This window comes from Zootoca vivipara, chromosome 10 (assembly GCF_965207765.1).
Source record: "Zootoca vivipara chromosome 10, rZooViv2.hap1.1, whole genome shotgun sequence".
NCBI lineage: Eukaryota > Metazoa > Chordata > Lepidosauria > Squamata > Lacertidae > Zootoca > Zootoca vivipara.
In genome coordinates this window covers 43,979,868-44,002,394 of record NC_142593.1, presented here as the reverse complement: position 1 = coordinate 44,002,394, position 22,527 = coordinate 43,979,868, and the positions used below count along the sequence as shown (strand labels likewise).

Sequence of the window (22,527 nt, the reverse complement as noted above, 5' to 3'; positions counted from 1 at the left end):
AATACAGTGGTACCTCGGTTTATGAACACAATCGGTTCCGGAAGTCTGTTCATAAACTGAAGCGAAATTTTCCCTGGATGATCTGTCATTAGTGTGGAAGGAAGGTAGTATTACAGTGGTACCTCGGTTTAAGTACACAATTGGTTCCGGAAGTCCATACTTAACCTGAAGCGTACTTTCCCATTGAAAGTAATGGAAAGTGGATTAATCCGTTCCAGACGGGTTCGCGGAGTACTCAACCTGAAGTGTACTTGACCCGAAGCATGGGTGTAATTGGTTCCGGAAGTCTGCTCATAAACTGAAGCGTTCATAAACTGAAGCGAACTTTCCCATTGAAAGTAATGGAAAGTGAATTAATCCGTTCCAGAGGGGTCCGTGGCGTTCGTAAACCGAAAATTCGTAAACCGAGGTGTTCATAAACCGAGGTTCCACTGTAGTTTTCAACAGGCGTTTAGAAGCTAAAACAAAAGGTGCCTGCTGAATCTCCATTGGCAGAGTATTCCACAGTAGGGGGCCAGTGACACCAAGACTCAGTTTTGTCATGTTGTCAGGTGAGCCCCGCCAGCCCAGGGAACAACCAGTGGTGCTCCTGCAGATAATTATGTCAGAGGAAACTTCCAGCCCTAGGAAACAATTTCTAGGTTACAAGGCGTGTTAAAATTAGTTCCAGTGATGCATTCATTGCGTGTTTGTTCGTTGTTATGTTATTATTAATATATTTCCTAATCCTGATGTGCAAAGCTTCTCTGTCCTTCTCCCACCCAAGAGGTGGGTTTTCCAGAAAGTGGCGAATTGGAAATTCCATTTTCCTATGCAAATTACACTATCCAAAGTAGCCTTGGGAAATTGACACTTTTCACTGGAAAACTGTTGCCCTAGAGAATTATCAAATGTAGCATGCATATTTTACTTGAATTTCTGGGAGGTTCCAGATAATTTGTTTATTGAGATAGATTTGCTTGCACAAAGGCTAGATTTTATCAAGTTCTTATTGAGCATTCATTCTGATTTGTTTGTGGGGAGGTTATGTAACTACGAACATTCATCCAGCTTGTGGGTAGTTTGCGCGTCTTCCTGTTAGTAATTGGTTCACCTCACACTTCTCAATGTGTTCCCCCATCACTTTCCTAACTGCAAAAAGTCCATTTCTTTCTTTAAAGTGGGTTTGAGGGTGTGCTAAGGTGTTGTTTTAATTGTGCGAACCTAAATATCCCAGTACGGACATTCATCCCTTCTGCAAAATACAGAGAGTCTGGAGGTGACCTTGGTAAACAAAGCTCAGAACTTCAAAACTGCCAAGCCTGCCTAATATTGTATCTGCAGTTGGTATCTATTCATTGTCAACAATGCATTTATGAAATAGACACTTTCCTGCAGAAAACAAAAGCATTGGAAAAGTTTAAAGCACTGGGGAAATCATCTTGGAAAGTTTTCCACTGCACAGCACAGTCTCTCACACTGCTTTCTGCTGTTCCTGCGGATATGAAGTTTTATATTGCAAATCCTCTGGCGGGGGGCTTTTATCAGTGGTGTCCAGTTCAATTTATATATATATATATATAGGCTTATTTTGTATTGTTGCTTTATTGTGGGAATGCTGTCTTTTAATTGTGGTAGCCTACTCTGAGTAGTGTTGTAGGGGAGGGGATAAATTACTTCAATAAGTCCCTGGCTTTGCTACAAAAGCCCTTTAAGTGCAAAAAATCAAAATGAATAAATCTCGTGTGGGCAGACACTCAAGCTGCCTTTCTCATACTATGGTGCCAATCAGAGCAGAGCCAATCTCTAGGCTCATTCACCAGTCGGAACAATACATACCCGGCTTGCACATCTTCTTCCTTAAGGGTGCACTTTAGTTGTTTGATCTTGAAGACGGTGATTGGGATTCTTAATGACGCTTTCCATTGACTCCTACACTTTCTCTTGAATCAATGTGGTGTTTTTGCTCTGTCTAACAGCTTTATAATGTGTTTCAAGCTTTTGCCTGTGGGAGTTAATTGGATTTGTCAGCAATATAGCAGGGAAAGAAATGAGATGTTGCTGCAGCTTATTTTCTACAAGTGGGGGGACAGACATGGCTTTCTGTCATTTGTGATTGAGCTTTTAAAGGTCAGCTTTTAACTCTCTCCGGAGGAGGCCAGCTCATCTCACTGCACCATTTTTCGTTTGCTGTTGCCTTGGCTGTGTACCTTCAACCAGTTCTGTGTTTTGAACATTTACAACACAGCCCTGTTCATGCTTACCAAGAAGGAAGACCCAGTGTGTGTGTGTGTGTGTTTTTTTGTGTGTGTGTGTGTGTGTGTGTGTGTGTGTGTGTGTGTGTAAGTTATGATATTCACCTTATAGGGCTGTTGTAAGAATTACTGATAAGAAGTTGTCTCAGCACTCGAAAGCACTATATATAGAAACATAAGAAGAAGCTGTCTTTTACCAAGTCAGACCAATAGTCCATCTAGCTCAGTATGGTCTACAGCAGTGTTAGAAATTTGCCAGGCGCATTTTGCCACTGGTAAGGGTCCAATTGCGACCATGTTGAGATCTCTGGATGCCAGGTTGGTGATGGGCATCTCCATCTGGCTGGCCCCTCCAGCTTTCTTAAGGAGGTCAGCAGAAGAGCTTATTTATTGCATTTATATCCCACCCTTTTCCTGCAAGGAATACATGGTTCACTCCCCTCCTCAGTTAATCCCGACAAGGACCCTGTGAGGTGGGATAAGAGGCTGTGACTGGCCCAAGGTCACCCAGTGAGCTTCATGACTGAGTAGGGGTTTAAACCCTGATCTCCCAGGTCCTGGCTGACACTCTTAACCACACTGGCTTCCTATAGTACAGGCATCCCCAAACTTCGGCCCTCCAGATGTTTTGGACTACAATTCCCATCTTCCCCGACCACTGGTCCTGTTAGCTAGGGATCGTGGGAGTTGTAGGCCAAAACATCTGGAGGGCCGCAGTTTGGGGGTGCCTGCTATAGTACTTCTGCTATGCGGCAGCTCTATAAATTAAGTAGGTAGATAAATATGGGGAAAGCAAAATGTCCCTTAGAGGAGGATCTGAACTGTTTCCCTTGAAGCTTGAATTTGTTTTATTCTGGATTGTTGTATTTGATGTTTTCACGTGTTGTAAACTGCTGAGATTTCTTTTCTTTAAAATAGAAAAAGGTATAGAAAGGAAATGAATAACAACAACTGCTACTACAGTGGTACCTCGGTTTAAGAACAGCCCTGTTTGTGAACGATTCGGTTTACGAACTCCGCAAAACCGGATGTAGTGTCCGGGTTTGCAAACTTTTCCTCGGTCAAAGAACGGAATCCGAACGGTGGAAGGGCACCGGCGGCAGGAGGCCTCTTTAGGGAAAGCGCACCTCGGTTTAAGAACGGTTTTAGTTCTTAATGGATTAAGTTCGTAAACCAAGGTACCCCTGTACTACTACAAATTTCATTGGGGGGAAATGGCAACTAGACATTCTGTTGTGGCAACCATAACCTAGGTTTAAGGGGCCTGGATTGGCTTATATGTCTGAGTTCCTAACACTGGTCTACACTGATTGCCAGTAGCTCTCTGGGTTTTCAGGTTGGGTTTTCCCCCCAAGCCTCCTTGGAGATGCTGAAGATGGAACCTGGGACCTTCTACACGCAAAGCCTTCCTCTAAAATACAAACATAAATGCTAAGTATTATTTATGCATGGTCTTGTAAAACCCTTTTCTGCATGGTTACCTATTACCCTGTTTCTCATATTTTAAGACATACCCATAAAATAAGCCATACAGGATTTTTAAGCATTCAAGGAATATAAGCCATACCCCGAAAATAAGACATAGTGATAGGCGCAGTAGCAATGCCGGCTGCGGCAGAAGGAGGAGGAATAAAATAAGACATCCCTTGAAAATAAGCCATAGTGGTTTTTTTTGAGGAAAAAATAAATATAAGACGTGTCTTATAATATGAGAAACACGGTACACAAGCTATTGCCATGCAATCTTATACCTGCAGGAATTCTCTCCTCTGCACTGTCAATGGTGAAGATGCCCTGCCCTCTTTTTACACCTGCCCACTCTACTGTGTTGTCTGCTGAAACTTTGCTGCTGGTTAACAATGCAGTCCGATGCTTGTCTGCTCAGAGGTAATCCTGGCTGAAGTCAGTGTGACTTACACCCAGGTAAATGTGCATAGGATTGCAGCTGTAATGGTTGCACATGTGTTAGCTAACAGTACAGATTCCCCTTTTTGGTGCTTGTTATAAATTCCCATTTTGTCTTGCATATATTTTGATGTCTGTGCTTGAGTAACAAGGAAAATTTGAAGTCATAAACAAAACATTATTTTTAGAAAAGAAAATTGTTAGCAATTATCTTATTTGGCATATTGTGTAATGGCTGTGATGGCAGATCTTGGAATTGTTAAATGCTAAATGGTCTATGTAAAGGGGTTGTTGTTGTTGTTTTTATTTGTTCCCCACCCCCCATAACTGCTTGATTTGTCAATAACCCCCCTGCAGAGACACACATACACTCAACTTGATAATATTTTGCTTGTTTGCAACGTCAAGATTCAAGCTGAGCATTTTGTTCTGAGTTCTTTTATATACTGTATATGGATTGATTTAATTACAGCTTTCTATTTTGAAATCCATGTATATCTTGAAAAGGCATACTGGTCACTATTAGTTTGCAACCAAATAAAGAATTTATAACAATCTAGGGAAAATAACTCAAAACCTCTGGTCCTCTGGCAAGGATACTGACCTAAATGCAAGGATACTGACCAATATCATTTACTTGGCTTAGCGTCCAAACTTTTTGCATAAATGAGGCTACTTTAAGTGTTAAACCTCTTTGGTATTACTTAATGAACATTTTGCATACCACTATAAATTATCTGCAGCACTGTAAAACTGTTATTACTGTTATTCATAAAAATGAAAAAAGGAATGAAGTGTGTGCATAATGTTCCTTAAACATTCAAAATCTGGTTGTAAAAAAGATATAGAAGATTTACCCACCCCTGCTTGAGAAATGTGCTTCCTTGACTTCATTTAGAATGCTGTTACTTTAATTTCATAATTTAAACAGATGAGGAGAGCAAATAAGTCTACATACATTGGCAGAGATGTAATGGGCTGCAGATGAGCATCGCTCAGCCTTTAAATTAATGCTTCTTCTGTGTTTACCTTCTAAAATACAGAAAAAGTGTATGCTTAAGAAATACTGAGGCCCAGTATTTAAAGTCAGCGCTAGGAGGGAGAAAAGCGGGGGGGGGGAGACTCGCTCAAAAGCACTGACTGTCTTGCATGCCAGCGTAATGAAAAGCTGCATTTTCCATGGCCCAACCACGTTGCCCTAAAACAGATGGTGATGTTTATGGAGACTGAAGCAGGCTCTGGAAGAATTATTCAGAAAAAAATGCTTAGCGCTTCATCCTCAAACCGCTCTCTGAGGTAAATGAGACAACTCAGGTGGCCTCGGTGGCACAGAGTGCCTTCCATCAGCTTCAGCTGGTGCCCCAGCTGTGCCCTTACCTGGACAGAGATAGCCTAACTACTGTTGTCTATGCTCTAGGTTAGATTACTGCAATGTGTTATACATAGGGCTGCCTCTGAAGATGGTCTGGAAACCCCAGCTAGTGCACTTGGGCATGACAGCTTGAGCATTTTATACCGATCCTAGGCTGGCTGCATTGGCTGCCAATTAGTTTCCGGGCCCAATTCAAAGTGCTGGTTTTGACCTATAAAGCCTTAAACAGCTCAGGACCACGATACCTCAGGAACCACCTCTCCCCCATATGAACCTACTCGGACCCTGGGATCATCTTCTGAGGCCCTTCTTCGTGTGCCTCCTCCATGTGAAGTCTACTAAAGCACTATTGTCGAGTCAATAACATCTTACAGAGTGCACCCACAATACAGTCATACCTCGACATCCGAACGCTTCGACTTCCGAAGGTTTCGACTTCCAGAGTCGGCAACCCCCAGAAGTCCTTTCGTTCTGCGCCTGCGGATCGTCTTCGTAAGTCGAGGTACCACTGTAAATACTGGTCTAGAGAGGCCCCGATACACAAAAGATCATTCCAAATGCCTTACTCAAAGCCATGGGTTGTCCTAGTATGAAGCAGTGTTAGACATAGCAACTGTCTTGAGCATTAAACGGCATTAAGCATACCAAAGTGATTATATAATCATCTGTGTGTATTTCATGTAGCAGGGAGTGGGAAGAAAAAGCAGGGCCAATTTAATAAAGTTTCTGCGGCAGGAAGCAAATTGAATATTTACCCTATCAACCCAATCGGCAACGATAGCCTCTGCCAAGCACGATTGTCTTTTTCTGTAGTACAAATGAACCCTAAGCTTGGTGAGTGTAAACCATCTGTGACCATTCAAAGCCTTCTTTCTATAAATAAGATTTTCATGGGACAGCATGAAACCATAACCCTGAAGGCACAAAGCAGATTTGCCTGATTGGCAAGGAATCAACTGCATTTCCTTTTCCTGAAAGGGTAATTTGAGAAGCACAGTGATGGACTCTGGTTTCTTTGATGTGCCATTGGCCCCAAGCATGATTTCCTAGACTGGTGGCTTTGGTTTTTGGTTTTGGTTTGTTTTACCAGACATTCCTTTATCTCCAATAAATGAAACCCAGAAAATCTGGATATTCTTCTAGAGATGTGAAGGCCTTTTTTTGGAGGGGGAAACCAAAAACTGGGGGGCAAACAGATTTCCCCCCCCCCAGGCCTTCACATCTCCATTTTGAAAACCCAAATAGGCCTGTTTTGGACCAATTCATATGTTAGAGAAAGAGCCCAGTAGTAGACTATTCCAGGCTCATTGTCCCTTGTTATAAATCCTTAGCATCTTCAGGCTGGACCAGGAATGATCCATGCCCGAAACCTTTGAGAACCATTGATAGTCAATGGGGTTAGTGCTGAGCGCGATGAGAATAAGGAGAATAAGGCAGCAGGTTGAGGCTAATGGGAATTGTAGTCCAAAACCTCTGGAGAGCACCAGGTTGTGAAGACAAGTCTAGGTGGGCCGATGGGCGAACTCAAGGAAAGCTCTGTATGTCCTTTCCTTTGGCCAGTGCAACAGGGTGGTAGACCACTTGACTGTCCACCTGACATCCCTCAGAACCTGACATGGACTTGAGCCAATGCAAGGCTTGAGTTTTTCAAGGAGCAGAGGTTCCTGCCCAGTGCTTGTTAAAAGCAGAGTGGGATCTAAAATAGAATCCCTTGAAGCCCCTCTCTTAAGGGTGTCTCCAGATGACCAGCAGTTTGCTGCAGGGATTGAAGCTCATACCAGATTTATAAGTTTGTGTGTTTAAAGTTGATTAAAGCACTTGCCTTGCTTCAGCACAACAAAAACCCAGACATTTGCAGTGATGGGGAAATGCATCGAAAAGGGTGAGATGAGCAAATGATTAGAGGGAAAGACCTGTAAACAATTCAGGATGAATGGTTGTTGTGAACGAACCTTCCTCTAAGCAAATCAGGAGAATGCTCCGTAAAGACCATATACTGTATAATCTAACCTCTACATAAGCTTTGTGCAAACAAATCGGAATAAATGCTGAATAAAAGCTTGCCTGTCAGCATTTAAGCTTACCATCCCATCATAAAACCAAAGTAGCAGGGTTTTAAAAGAAAGAGAGGGAGATGTGTTTGTATTTTACTGGTTGGTTAGTGCTCGCCAAGGTTCATGTTGCTGTTGAATTTATTAAGAAAATCAATTGTGCCAAGGCACCTCACCATCCCTAATCGGTTTACGGTTGCAGAAATTAACTCCTCGGGCAATAAATGAGATCACCACACTCCTGCAAGTTTCCTGGCTGTGGAACATTTAAAAATAATCGATTGACCACTGTAGAATGAAATGAACTTTTTTGTTCTTGTTTTTTCCCCCTTTAAAGTATAAGATGCAAAGTAGTTTTATTATGTCACCTCCAGCCTTTCCTTTATTTGACTTGGTGTATCTTAAACTTGTTTACTCCAAGGTACGATTCCCTGAGTTCATCGGGACTCAATCTCTCCCCCCCCCAAACCAAAAGGAACAACCTGTCTTATACTGAGTAATTTAGCACATTGGTCCATCTCACTCAGTATTGCCAACTCAGTATTGGGAATCTGTGCTTTCAGACAACGGTTTCTCCTAGTCTATCTGGAGACACAGGAAATGGAACGTGGACCTTTTGAATGCAAAGCATATTCCTCAAACATCGATCTGCACATCTGCCAGGTTGGTAACTGCCACTTCCCATCATTCATCCGAGGAGCAGCCTTAAGGAGGCTACTCTCTACATGTTGTGGGACTCACATTGTCCCTGACAGTGTGGCAGATGGTCAGGAATGCTGGGAGTTGTAATCCAGCAGCAGCTAGAGAGAGCACTAAGTTGTCTACCCAGCTTCAGGCTCTACTGCTGCACACTTTAGATGAGGGCAGAAGACACCGAGCACTGAGCTGTGACTCTTAAACATACCTGCCAAGTTCGGGACGTAAAGATCCGGGATCGGCAGCGCGCGCATGACCGGAAGTTGCGTGACGCAACTTCCGGTGGCGCTTCGCCCTTCTATGGGCACCAGAAAATGGCGGCGCCAGCGCCGGAAGTTGCTTCCGCGCATGACCGGAAACACGTAAAAGCGACTTCCGGCGCCGGCGCCACCATTTTCTGATGCCCATAGAAGGGCAAAACGCAACCGGAAGTCGCGTCACGCAACTTCTGGTCATGCGCAGAAGCGACTTCCGGCGCCACCATTTCCTGGTGCCCATAGAAGGGCAAAGCGGCACCAGAAAAATGGCCGCCGGGCCGAAGCCGATTTAAGGGACAATACCGGGATTTTAACCTAAACGAGAGACCGCCAGGAAACGGTAAGAAAAAAGGGGTTTTCCCGGCGGATACGGGATACTTGGCAGCTATGCTCTTAAAACAGATCCTGGGAGTAACTGGTCATGCCAGATCATTGTCTGTCTTCTAGCTTAAGATACACATGGCTGGTTGTATGTTACCGAATCACAGAATTGTAGAGTTGGAAGGGACCACAAGGGCCATCTAGTTCAGCGTTTCTCAACCGCTGTTCCGCGGCACACTAGTGTGCCGCGAGACGCTGGCTGGTGTGCCGCGACGTGCGGCGACGAGAAGGGCGATTTACATTGTGGTGGCTGTTGAGAGCTGCGCTCGCCCCGCATCGTGACCCAGCCGGCTTCCTTTCCGGCGGGTCAGTGTTGTTCATTGGCAGCCGCCAGGCACGTGACAATGCAAATCGCCCTTCTCGTCGCCGCACGTCGCGGCAAAATTTAGACAAACTAAACTAAAATTTAGACAAACTTAAAGAAGCTGGCTGGATGAGCTCAACCTGAAACTTGCTGAGCAAAGGATTGTGCTGGCAGAGAAATCAGCGGCTTGTGAAGCCTTATTACAGGAGATTGCAACCAACACAGCAATTGGCAAGTGTTTCTTACAGTCATAATTATATAGTCAATATAGGGCGGCACAGAGTTAAATTTTTTAACTTTTTTAATGGTGGTGTGCCTCGTGATTTTTTTCATGGAACAAGTGTGCCTTGGCCCAAAAAAGGTTGAGAAACACTGATCTAGTCCATGGGTAGGCAAACTAAGGCCTGGGGGCCAGATCCGGCCCAATCACCTTCTAAATCCGGCCCACAGGTGGTCTGGGAATCAGCGTGTTTTTACATGAGTAGAATGTGTGCTTTTATTTAAAATGCATCTCTGGGTTATTTGTGGGGCATAGGAATTCGTTCATTTCCCCCCAGAATATAATCCGGCCCTCCATGAGGTCTGAGGGTCAGTGGACCGGCCCCCTGCTGAAAACGTTTGCTGACCCCTGATCTAATCCAAAACCCTGCAATACAGGAATCTCTTTGCCCAGCGTGAGGCTCAAACCCACGACCCTGAGATTAAACATCTCATGCTCTACCAACTGAGCTGTTGGCCCACTATTTTGGCAGAGTTTTGCCCCTGCCTTTTGCACTGCCTTTTGACTGTTGCTGAACGTTTGAAGATTCAGGACATATTAAAATAAAGTAAGTGGTACCTCTACTTATGAATTTAATGCGTTCCAAACGCACATTTGTAAGTAGAAAAATTTGTAAGTCGAATCCCATAGGAATGCATTGGGAGAAAAAATTCATAAGTAGAAAAAATCCTATCTAAACCGCAACCAAGATGGCGGACGGAGCTCCGTTCATAAGTAGAAACATTCGTAAGTAGAGTTATTCGTAAGTAGAGGTACCACTGTACTTCTTCACACAGCTCATGGTTAAACTATGGAACTCCCTCCTGCAGGAGGCATTGATGGGGCCACCAACTCAAATGGCCTTAAAAGAGGATTGGGCAAATTCATGGAGGATAAGGCTACCTACGGCTACTAGCCATGATTGCTATGCTCTGTCTTCATGATCAGAGGCAGTAAATGCTTCTGAATACCAGTTGCTCGGAAGCACAAGAAGGGAGAGTGCTCTCGCACTCGGGTCCTGCTTCAATGTTTCCCATCTGGGCGGTCACTGTGAGAACAAGATGCTGGGCCAGCAGGCTCTGCTTATGTTTTTCATGACTGCAAGTGGCATGCAGGTTCCACAGTGTGCAAAACTGATGGCGGCAAAATGAGTCAGAAATCCTTACTCGGCGATCTGATCCAGCACGGTAGTTCTCATGCTCTTATTATGGCCTCAGTCTGCAGCCCAGCCAGGATTTGTTCAACGCAATCTATTCACCAGACTCTGCTGGTTCGCTGGTTTGCAGACATCCGGGGGCCTGTTAATCAGTGCATTCATTAAGCTGCATTTAATTGCCCGACAAAGATGCATCCTGTTCTGCACAGAACATAGTAGCTCTTTCTCTTTACATGGAAATCAAAAGGATGCATTAATTTGGGGTTTATGAAATATTCTAAGACCATTCTTTAAAACAAAATAAGAAATGTAAGAGTATAAGAAGAGCCTGCTGGATCAGGCCAGCGGGCCATCTACTGTGGCAGTGAGTTCCATAGTTGAATTATGTGCTGTGTGAAGAAGTACTTTTTTTATTCGTCCTGAATCTTCCAACGTTCAGATTTCATTGGATGTACACAAGTTCCACCATTATAAGTGAGGGAGAAGAAATTTTCTCTATCCATTTTCTTCATGCCATGCATGTTGCTCACCTTTTCTCTAAACTAGTAAGTCCCAAGTAGTGCAATATTTTCCTCAAAGGGGAGTCGTTCCTTCTTGTCGGTCATTTTCACTGCTCTTTTCTGCAGCAATGTGTATTTATTTAGTAAAGCAAAACACAGGAACTGGGGAGCTCTTAAAATGGGATTGTTATAAATCTGGTGTCGGCGGTTCTGTTGAAAAAGCTGGTCCATTTTTTGGCAGAGTTTTTATTTATTTACTAACAGTATTTCTATGCCATCCTCATAGTTTTCCCAGACCCCGGTAAGCAAGCCCTCCGCCTCGGGGGAAGGCAATTCAGGGGCTCCTGACTTTGCGCAATTTTCACCTTTGTGTGTGGACCCCCGGCACCGAACCCTCGCAAAAGTGGTGGGTCTACTGTACACCTTTAATTGTTCAGTGCATGCAAAGCCTGGCTTGGCTCTTAGACGGCTTGCAAGGCATTCCAACTGAACGGGTCTGGGCGCCCTTAGCACTTTCGGCTACTTTAGATCATGCTCTGCACCTTTTCTTCACCCACTCAAATTGTGATTCCCTAGAGTGGTTGCTGACAACACACACCTAATATGTAAAGCAGGAGGTCCCTCTTGAGTCTGCGGAAGAGGCCACTGAGGAGTTTAATAGTATATAATTGGGGGGACGGAACAGTTACAGAAAAGCAACCTGTACACGAATAAATATGGCTTTTCACTTGAGGCCCTTTTGTGTGTGGCTCAGCTGAAAGGAGAAATGGTCTCCTTGTTGCCCACATCATCTCATCCTCCGAAGAAGTATTTGATAGCTCCTCCGTGGTGTGTTTCCTTATCGGGTTTCGCAAAAGCTACCTAGCTCCATCGCAGCGGCTTCTGGTAGTGACAGAATGTTATCAGATCATGTGAGGTTCAGCTGGGGCTGTTATTGAAGCTGACATCTGCAGTGCCTGGTTCTTCCTGGAAAGCGAGGCTCTGATTGCAGGCTGTGTTCGATAAACTACTTACTTGAAAGGTCATTCAAGTAGCATGGTGAGAATTTCTTGCTTCACAGAAACTGTAGCTGTTGCATGCGCCCATTTCAGTGGCCCTGCCATAGGTGGCAAGAATTCTTTATTGTCCTTATTTGCATTGGAGGCGGCTCCCTGTCCCACATGAGACTCACTGGAGAACGGCAGAGAGTGCAAAAGAAAACAAGAATTCCCTTGCTGGCCTGGCCAGTTCCATCACATCCAGAATTCCAGGCTTGGGTTTTGTTTTGGTTTTTTTGAAGCAGCCAAGCTGATGCTTCTGGGTACATTTGCAAGCTGGACATTAAGGTGAGAACTGCCTGGTGTTTGTCTCCAGTATCTAGTACTCAAGAGATAAACAGCTTCTGACTATGGAGGTTCATTTATCTATCATACCAAATAGCCTGTAAGAGATCTATCCCCCCTTTGCATTTGTTGAATCCTTTTTTTAAAAGCCATCATAGAATAGAAACATAGAATTGTAGAATTAGAAGGGACCCCAAAGGGTCATTTAGTGCAGCTCTTAAAGTGGGGCTCGAACCCACGGCCCTGAGATTAAGAGTCTCGTGCTCTACTGACTGAGCTATTCCAACAACCCATCAAAGAGCTTTAAAAAGCCCTTTGGGGGATTCCTTAAGATACTTGTGTGCAGAAATAAGACATAGAAGTGTCATAGAAGTGTCAGCCAGATGGGCGGGGTATAAATAATAAATTGTTGTTGTTGTTGTTGTTATAGAGTTGGAAGGGATTCTGAGGGTCATCTAGTCCAGCGTTTCTCAACCGGTGTTCCGCGGCACACTACTGTGCCGCGAAACACTGGCTGGTGTGCCGCGACGAGAAGGGCGATTTGCACTGTCACGTCGCTGACCTGCCGGAAAGGAAGCCGGCCGGGTCACGGCGCGAGGCGAGCGCCCGCGTCGTGACCTGGCCGGCTTCCTTTCCGGTGGGTCAGTGTCGGTTATTGGCGGCCGCCAGGCACGTAACAATGCAAATCGCCCTCCTGGGGAGGAGGAGGCAGGCGGGGAAGGCTGCGCAGGGCTTCCCTTCGCCGGGCCAGAGCGGAGGCGGCTGCCTGGGGCGGCTGGGAGGGAGGCGGCGGCAGCTGTGCGCCCATGTCTGCCCGCCTGGGGTCTGTCCCCGCTCGCTCCGCAGGCTCTGCACCTGGTGGGTCAGCCTGGCTACCGCGCAGCAGTTCTTCAGCGGCATGCTTTACCGGTACGTCTCCCCTCCAAACTAAACTAAATATAGGGCGGCACAGAGTTGGTGTGCCGCGGGATTTTTTTTCATAGAAAAGTGTGCCGTGGCCCAAAAAAGGTTGAGAAATACTGATCTAGTCCAATCCCCTGCAATGCAGGAATCGTCTGCCCAATGTGGGCAAATGCTTCTGGATTGGTTAAACACCACTTGACTTGCTTGGTCATCAGCTGTGGTGCACAAGATCACTCGTGTAAAAAGAGAGAGAGAGAGAACCATCTCTCTCTCTCTCTCTCTCTCTCTCTCTCTCTCTCCTTACGCGAGTGATCTTGTGCACCACAGCTGATGCACTGCAGTTGAATATCAAGGGTAATTAGTAAGTAATCCAGTGATTAAGAGTGATATAGATGGGGGCAGAGTTGTCATATATCTCAGAATCAACACTAGGCATATGGGGTTTGGCCAGCTCCCAAAATCTATGAATAGAATCTATAAATAGAAGGATAAAGCAACAGAACAATTAGCTCTCATCCAAAACTAATGAAAGTCTTCTCTTTCTCCATGCCCAGTCTTTCATCTGAAATTGCATTGTGTGAACGACTGAATGCTTTGTCAGGAAAAAAATCGATGTGAACCACTTTCCGTATTAGTAGGAGCAGTTCTGACTTGTGGAATAGAAGTGTCACTGGGCATGAGAGGACCCTGTTCCCACCTAAACTGGTGTTTGGGCAAACCCATAGCTGCCAAGTTTTCCCTTTTCTCGCGAGGAAGCCTATTCAGCATAAGGGAAAATCCCTTTAAAAAAGGGATAACTTGGCAGCTATGGGCAAACCTCGAGCCTGATGATGCCCCCTTCTTGTATCCTGTTTTGTTTACAGTCCTGTCAGCACTCGCCAATGGAGTTTGCTGTTGTAGAGTTTAAAATACCCTATGAGGAAAGCCTCTGTTCTGTTTGAGCAACCCTATGTAGAAGAAACCTGCAATATCCACTACGTACAGAAGCAAGAAATCAATTTATAAAGCCTCTATTCGTGAAGGAAATCAATTTAACCAGGGCTGGGAGATGACTTTGTAACTTAGAAAATGGCTCTCCATGCCTTGGCAGCTAGGAGAATTAGGGCAAAAGAACTAGCGGTAAATTGCAAAGGGGATTCACAGATTTAATTTGTACGTTTTATATGAGATCTGCAACAAAGAATATTAGTAGAACTGGATGTGGTTTTACTGTATATTTAGTGACTGTTGAATATATTGAATGTTTTAGGCTACTGCAGTAAAAGTTTATGATAATGTAGAGTTATTTAATTGTAAGGGACCAAAGGCATGCCTCATCCTTATCTCTGCCTGAAAACTACTCACTTATCATCCTTCACTAGGGATGGGCAATTGGTCACCATAGCATCTGATGTGAAGGACCCATGCACTCTCACAAGAGGCAAAGAGGTTCTTTAGAAACACATTAGTAGGAACAGCCATTGATGTTCCCTGCCAGAGTTCTCCCCTCCTCCTGCATCTCTGTTGCTCTGCCTCCTGTGTGAGAGCCAAGAGACAGGCAAAAATCAGGCAAGGAAGGAATTCTGGTGGACCTCTTTTTATGGTTCATGTTGCAGGAGGAAAGGTCTCGAAGAGAGCTAACCCTGGGCTTTAACTGGTGCGGGAGTGAGTCAGTGCGCAAAACCAAAGTTGCTGAGCCTTCAGCCTTTGCTCAAGGCCAAACAGGAGCCCTGCCAAAAGATGGGGGGGGGAAGAGTACTGGCTGGTTGATTGGCAAGCAATGGCAGCAGCTAGGAGGAGCCTGGCAGGATCATTCTTGGGTCTGCTATTCTTGGCAGGATCATCATCTCTCTCCCAAGATGGCAGCAAGGGAGGTGGTCCTAGCGCTGTCTTGGGTGAGAAGGAAAAGAGGGCCTGCAGCAAAGAGGAACCAGGAGCCAAATCTATTAGCTGGCTTTGGTCAGCTGTGGCACTAACTCTGTACCCTCGTGGGAGCGCTTTTGCCTGGCTGGAATGGGCCCTTGAAGATACGAGTCTCATCCATTGCTCCACCCACTTTCGCCTCTGGTCCTGCCCACCACTAACAAATGGCCCCTGGAAGTCTTCTCCATAAAGGAAGGGCATCCTCTGGGATGATGATTATGTTCCTCATCCTTGCCACAAAGCATTTCCAGTAGGCTCCACTCCAGCTTTTGCCTAGGCACTGGCCATGGGCGTACCCAGCATGGGGCAGGGGGGGCAGCTGCCCCCCCAGAAGCAAAAAAGGGAGAGCACAGCTGAAGCAAAACGGCGGCGGCGGCAGCAAAGCTGCCTCCATCGAGGGAAACCTGGACCTGGGCTAACTTCAGCCCACACTCCTTCAAGTCACAGTGAGCCCAGCACAGAAAGTGCTGCCCCACAATGCTCTGCAGCACTTCATTTGCATGTATGCATGTATGCAAATGAGGTGATGTGGAGCATTGTGGGGCAGCACTTTCTGTGCTGTGCTCGCTGTGACTTGAAGGAGTGTGGGCTGAAGTTAGCCCAGGTCCAGGTTTCCTTCAACGGAGGCAGCTTCTCTGCTGCTGCCTCGTTTTAGTCACCGCTACCGGTAAAGGAGCGGGTGAGGCAGAAGCACAAGCGCACCACCTCAGCAATGGCTGGAAAACGGCCCCTTTCACTCTGGGGGGCGTGGACATTGACCATGCCTCCTGGGGGGATCCTGGCCATGTCATTGCCAGCCAGCCAATCAGGTGGCTGGGGGTGTGGCTGGTGTGCCCCCCCCCTAGTTTTGATCCTGGGTACGCCCATGGCACTGGCATTTTCATTTCTTTATTTCGTGGGTTGGCAGCCCTGCACTGAGACTGTGCGTCTTAAGTGAGACTTCAAGCTTTGCTTCTTTGGGTTTTAGCTGTGCCCCTGGCTGAAATCCAGCCCAGGCACGGCGCCAGTCCCAGGCACAGCTGAGCTGCCTTGGCCCAGCCAGTACTCAGACACTCCTAGGGTGTAAATAAACCCTTTCCCTGACAGGCCCAAGGATCTCTGCAGCCTCTCCCGGAGAAAAATAATAATATTCTGGAGCCCATTCCTTGTTTTATTATGTAAATCCTTTTAACACGCAAGCCAATTTCCCCCTTTAAAAATGAGCCTTTTTTAAAACCGAGGTAGCATAAAATACAGTGCGCTGGCCAAATACAAAAGAGGGCCAGGGTTCTTTAAACAGAATTGCAAACCAGAAAAAAGTATGAGGTGGGTCAGGCAAAGAGAAGAAAATGGGGCGTTGTTTTAAAACCAAAACAATGACTTGTGTGGCTTATTCCAAGGATTCTACCAATTCCCTAGTAAAGTACAAGGAACTGTTAAGCTTTCAAGAAGTGTAGCACAGTGCCTAAAGTTGCTCCCAGACAACCTGTTTATTGAGCATTTATCCTGATTTGTTTGCAGAGAGGTCAATCAGTTAATCACATGCCTTGAGACACACATGTCTCAAGGCGATGTACGTAATCCAATAAAAACAGCACAGAAAATAGCAACAGATACATTTTAAAACAGTACCAAGTAGACACCCCTGGCAGAGACCCCTGCATCCAGCTGGGAAGTCAGGTCACAAAAAAAAATGTCCTCAATTGTTTGTTTGAGAGCCTGTCGTATTTTGACAGGAATGTTGTTCCACAGTACAGGGAAAGCCACACTTTAAAAGCCCAGCTCCAAGTTACTGTGGTTAGACAATGTTGTACCAAGCAAATGTTATCCCACACTTTCCAGTGCATTTCGTCCTCACTTTACTTAGTGCAGAAAGTCCAATTTTGGGGGTAGCGGGTGGGGAGAGAGAGTGGGTTTGTTGCACAAGAACACTAAATCAGCTGTAATTGCAAAACCCGAATTTGCTAGTAGGTGATCAAGTCCCGTCCGAAAATGGCAACGGTCTAGAGCAGGGTCCCCAAACTAAGGCCCGGGGGCCGGATGCAGCCCAATCGCCTTCTAAATCCGTCCCGCGGATGGCCCGGGAAACAGCATGTTTTTACATGAGTAGAATGTGTTCCTTTTATTTAAAATGCATCTCTGGGTTATTTGTGGGGCCTGCCTAGTGTTTTTACATGAGTAGAATGTGCCCTTTTATTTAAAATGCATCTCTGGGTTATTTGTGGGGCATAGGAATTCATTCATATATTTTTTTCAAAATATAGTCCGGCCCCCCACAAGGTCTAAGGGACAGTGGACCGGCCCCCTGCTGAAAAATAGAGGCACCCTGGAATGGAACTTCACGTTGTCTTGGCGGACCCAGGTCTGCTGAGATCATGAATGTGCGGCTGTCGGAAGAGGGCCATTGTCGAAGAAAGTTTGTGAGCAGGATGGAATGAGTGCTTAACGCCTGCTGGTTCTAAAAATTCCTCCAAAGGCTGTTCATCGCCCTGGCCAGACTTGCCTCTGGAATTAGAGTCCAGCTTGGTAGTGCTGTGCTGTGAGCTTTCTGCAGATTGGGGGGGGGGGAGAGGTCATGATGTTAGGTGACCTAAGCATCTGGCTGGCCGTCTTTCAGTCTGCTCAAAAAAGGGGCCATCCTATTTATAATGCAGTGAGGTTGGTGCCGCTGTTCTTTGAAACGGTATCATGAGAGGCATCCCATAGATTCTCTAAAAATAACAGTGTGATTGGCTTGCTAATGCACTGATCTTTGCCACTCTAGTAATCTCAAATTTGCCCCCTTTTTGCTTCTGCTCTGCACCGGGTTCACTGAATAAAAAGAGCACTTTGGCTGCAATCGCAGCCTCTGAAACTCAGAAGATATCTTGCACGACATTCCTGAGCATGTGGACTGACTCAGAAGTAAGTTCTACTGAGTTTTGTCGGGATTACTCCCCATAGAATTGCAGCCTTAACTTATTTTTATTTTTCCTAAAGTTATGTTCAGCGGAACCCGTTTGATAACTCAGAAGCTATTATGGATAGTTTGTAGGGAACACCATAAAAGTCACCCATTGTGTGAAGACTCGCTTCTCCTCCAAACAACCTGCTTATTGCGCATTCCTCTGCTTGCACAGAATTTATGCGGAGGTTGGATATATTTGGTCTTCACTGATCTTTGTTCCAATTTGTTTGCGGGGAGGTCATACCACAATGAGCATTCCTCCTGAATGGCTTGTGGAGTGTTTATACACCTTGCCATTGTTCATCCATCGGCTCATCCCACACTTTCAGTGAATTTCCCCATCACTCTCCTAACTGGAAAAAGTCGATTTCTTTTCTTTTTGAGTGAATTTGTTGCATTAGGGCAATAGAGCCCTTTAATCTGCTTCAACTCTGCAAACTTAACTTTCCTGGCATGTGCTTGAATCTCTCTCACTAAATACTGACGATCTGGAGGCACCCTTAAAGTCCAGTGTTCCAGCACTGCAAACTATACCTGTTGACAGGTAGGTAGCCGTGTTGGTCTGGATCGAAGTAAAATAAAAAAAATTCCTTCAGTAGCACCTTAAAGACCAACTAAGTTTTTATTTTGGTATGAGCTTTCGTGTGCATGCACACTTCTTCAGATACAATGAAATGGAAGTTCTTTCTGCAAAAATACCTGTTGAAATTGCCTTTTTTTTACATAGCTTTTAAAGATGCACCAGCCTTGGCCTCTTTTTAACCATTTGTCCTCATGCTGCAACAGGGGTGGCCAGAGGCAAAATAGGACTGGGCACCTTAATAAAAACATAGAATTGTAGAGTTGGAAGGGATTCTGAGGGTCATCTAGCCCAACCCCCCTGCAATGTAGGAACCTGCCCACAGCCGTCCCTGGAGGGAATCGAACCACCAACCTTCTGGTAACCAGCCAGATGCACTGACCCTTTGTGCCACTGGGGGGGGGAACTGCACCTTGTATAGTTGTGCAGAATTTCAGCAGGTGTAGCTTGTGTGGCAAGTATACCACCCTACAAAGGCATAGGACAAAAGAGGTGGAGGGGCACAGAAATTTCCACCCAGAAATGTCCTGATTCATCACATGATCTTCTGACTTTCCTATAAAAAAAGTTCATTCAAATAGTTTATGCCAGTTCTTTCTGCAAAATGGATTAATCTGCTCCAGACTTTTAAAGACAACCCCTAAAACAGAAATTTAACATGAATTTTACTACCTTTATTGTTGTTCTGTTAATGGTTCTCTTGGCTTTGCAGCTTTTATCCATTTCCGCAGTCACTCAATCAATCAATCAATCAATCAGTAGCTGAACTGGGTTCTACACAGTGGCAAAAACAAATTAAACCAAAAAAGCCACACAAAGAAAAATGCAAAAAAACCCCAAAAGCACCAAATATAAGCTCCAAATATCTAATTGGAAGCGGGGGATTCAAATCAGAAATGGAACACACTAATTAGAAGCGGAGGACTAAAAACGGAGCACATTCGGCTTCCCAAAAAAAGTTTGCGAACCGGAACAGTCACTTCTGGGTTTGCAGCGTTCGGGTTCCAAGTTGTTCGAGAACTAAGCTGTTCGAAAACCAAGGTACCACTGTATTATTTTTTGCATGTCTTGAATCTGATCAGTAAGTAGCATTTCCACAGCGTTGTGTAGCTACAACGGGCCCGATCCAATCGCCATCTGCATTCTTCCTACCCCTTCTTACTTGCATTGCTCAGTTTTCTACTGCCAACACTCTTTCTTGTTGAAGAGTTCTGTGTCTCTAAATGTGCACATGAGACTCCAGCTCAACACTGAGGCTTCTCAGGGCACCCTTTATATTGTGTGTGCATTATGGTATTGAGGCGGTTATACACAATACTGCTTGTGCCTGCAAAAGTGTAGGGGCAGGCATGCTGCTTTGATACTGCTTTGTTGCTAATCCTGGAACTTTGCATATCAGAAATATTTGAGGGTGTGGGTTTTTGGTCTTGTTTGAGTTGCCCTATAAAGCAAGAACACCGCCTCCAGATGGCAATAATGCATAAAGTTGGGGAAAGCATTGCAAAACAACTCATAGAGTTGAATGATGTGTGGATGGCTTGGTATCAATCCATTACTACTGCACTATTACTGTGTCAAAGACATCTTGCAGAACACACCACAAACCCCCACTGCCACCGGTTTGTTCTGTTTTAATGCACCATGAATCAGGTTCCTTAGTCCATTGGTAACTATAAACCTCCCATCATGGGTCTACAATGAGTTAAAAACTAATTTAGATATAAGTTCCCAAAAAAACTCGATGCATTTTTGCTAGGGGTGATGGGAAATGAAATCAAAAAAGTAGACGAAAGACTGTTCATGTACGCTACAGTGGCTGCGAGAATATTAATAGCCCAAAAATGGAAATCCCAAGAGTTACCTTTGATTGCGGAATGGCGAGTGAAGATGTTGGATTATATGGAAATGGCTAAACTGACATGCAGAATTCAAGATCAGGATGATACAAAATTCAGAAAAGAGTAGGGTAAATTTGTGGGTTATGTAAAGGACAATTATAAGAATCTAAAGACACTGGCAGGATTGAAATAGACCCTACAATATTGATTTGGTACTGAAAAGTTGTAAAATGTGCGAGTAGATTGAAATAGATTTCCTGCCGAGGGGGTGGGGGAGTCAAAGCTTGGCATATATGTGGATTATAATTTGTTTGATGTTAATGAACTTGAGAAAATAATAAAAATTTATCTGAAAAAAATAAAATAAATAAACCTCCCTTCATGTTCCTTTGTCTCATCCTTGCTTTGCTCTCCAAACATTTGCATGTATAAAGGCTATGTAGAAATGTGTCCCTGTGATGAGATTCTTGACAAACTGCATTTGCTCTTTAAAAAGGAATCTTTGTCTGTTTGAAGAGGAAAGAGAGATGACTTGCAGCACATTCCTAATGGCCAAGCTATGCTTTGGCTATGCTGATGAAGCTTTTCCTAACTTGGTGCCCTCCAGATATTATGGACGACAACTTCCCATCAGCTGCAGCCAACATAGTCAATGCTCAAGGGATGATGAGACTAGTAGTTCAGCCACATCTGGAAGCCACCAGGGCAGGGAACGCTAAATTGGGTCAGTATGTGCTCCTCGTTTTAGAAGTTGTCCATTATGTGACCATAATCGCCGTCTAAAGGCTAGCCAGGAATTCAGTATGTGCAGTGAGGTCCAGAACACTTTGGTTTTGAATGCAAAAAAAAAAAAGAACAGGAAAAGAGTTTTGTGCATCTGTTTTAAGCATAGCGGAGCTTGATCTAATGAGGAGAATTCTGACATTGCTGGCATTTAGCCACTTGCCATTGGCCTCTGCTGTCAGCTGTGGGAGAGGAATAGCTGTGAGGCCTGAGGGCTTTTGCAACTGTGGAAGTTTGTGGAGGGATTTAATTCCTTCCAGCTGGCGAAGAGCTCTGTCTCGTTTCCATTGGGCAAGGGAAAGCCTTCAAAATCGGTCCCATTATGTGGAAATCTGTGTGCATTTCATTTTTCAAGGGCAAGAACTGAGACGCGCTTACTTCTGTTTTCTTTTTTGCTGTTGCAAGTCTTGCCATGGGTTGTTTGGGGAGAATGCATAAATATATTTGCAAAGGACAGCACGAAAGTCTTTTCCCTAGGGGAAAAAAGTGCAAAATGGAATTAAGTTCTTAACCCTTCTTTTACACGATATAATAGCAGATACCCACAAACATTGTTCATGGCTTTATTTGGAATAGATTGCGCTCATTCTCATACAAATTGTCAGTTGCACAGTTATCTACGGTTGTACACTCTGGAAACTTTCTGGATTGACGGTTGTGCATGTGACTGCCTTTGAAGGCCATTTGAAAGCTTCAGCTAATGCAGTCCATAGTTGTCAGAACAGCAACTGCTAAAGCCAGATGGGATCATGTAATACAGATTCTGAAAGATCTAGCTTGGCTGCCCAATCAGCTCCAAATCCCAATTCAAGGTGGTAGAACTTTAATGGGTTGGGACCAAAATACCTGAAGGACTGTCTCTCCCTTTCCTAATCTGCCTGTGTCTTAAGAGCTCCAAGTCTCATACAAGGCAAAGAGGGGCAGAGCCTTCTCTGCAGTGTCACCCCATCTGTGGAATGCTCTACAAAGGGATTATAACGGCTGCATTCACCTTGTTTTTATATGGTCCTTTGCTGACCTTTTTTCACGGGCATTATATTGTGTTTCCGTTTTAATGTTGTTGTTTATTATTACTATGTTGTACACTAAGTGATGTTTTTAAAAATAAAGTATTAGGTGGTTTATAAATGCTTATAAATAAATTGTGAGAAGAATTGA

The 22,527-nt window shown here is 44.8% G+C and overlaps 1 protein-coding gene across 3 annotated transcripts in view; it reads left to right on the top strand.

Annotated features, from left to right (window-relative positions):
- GHR (growth hormone receptor) overlaps positions 1–22,527 on the top strand; it is a 120,589-nt gene that overhangs the window by 47,148 nt on the left and 50,914 nt on the right. Inside the window, exon 1 of one of the 3 annotated variants that reach the window (XM_035100739.3) lies at positions 21,055–21,310. The exons of the other annotated variants lie outside the window; for them this stretch is intronic. Within the exon in view, the coding sequence (XP_034956630.3) occupies positions 21,157–21,310 (154 nt within the window). The 5' untranslated portion in view covers positions 21,055–21,156. Of the gene's footprint in view, positions 1–21,054; positions 21,311–22,527 lie in introns of those variants that run through there. 3 annotated transcript variants of the gene reach the window in all.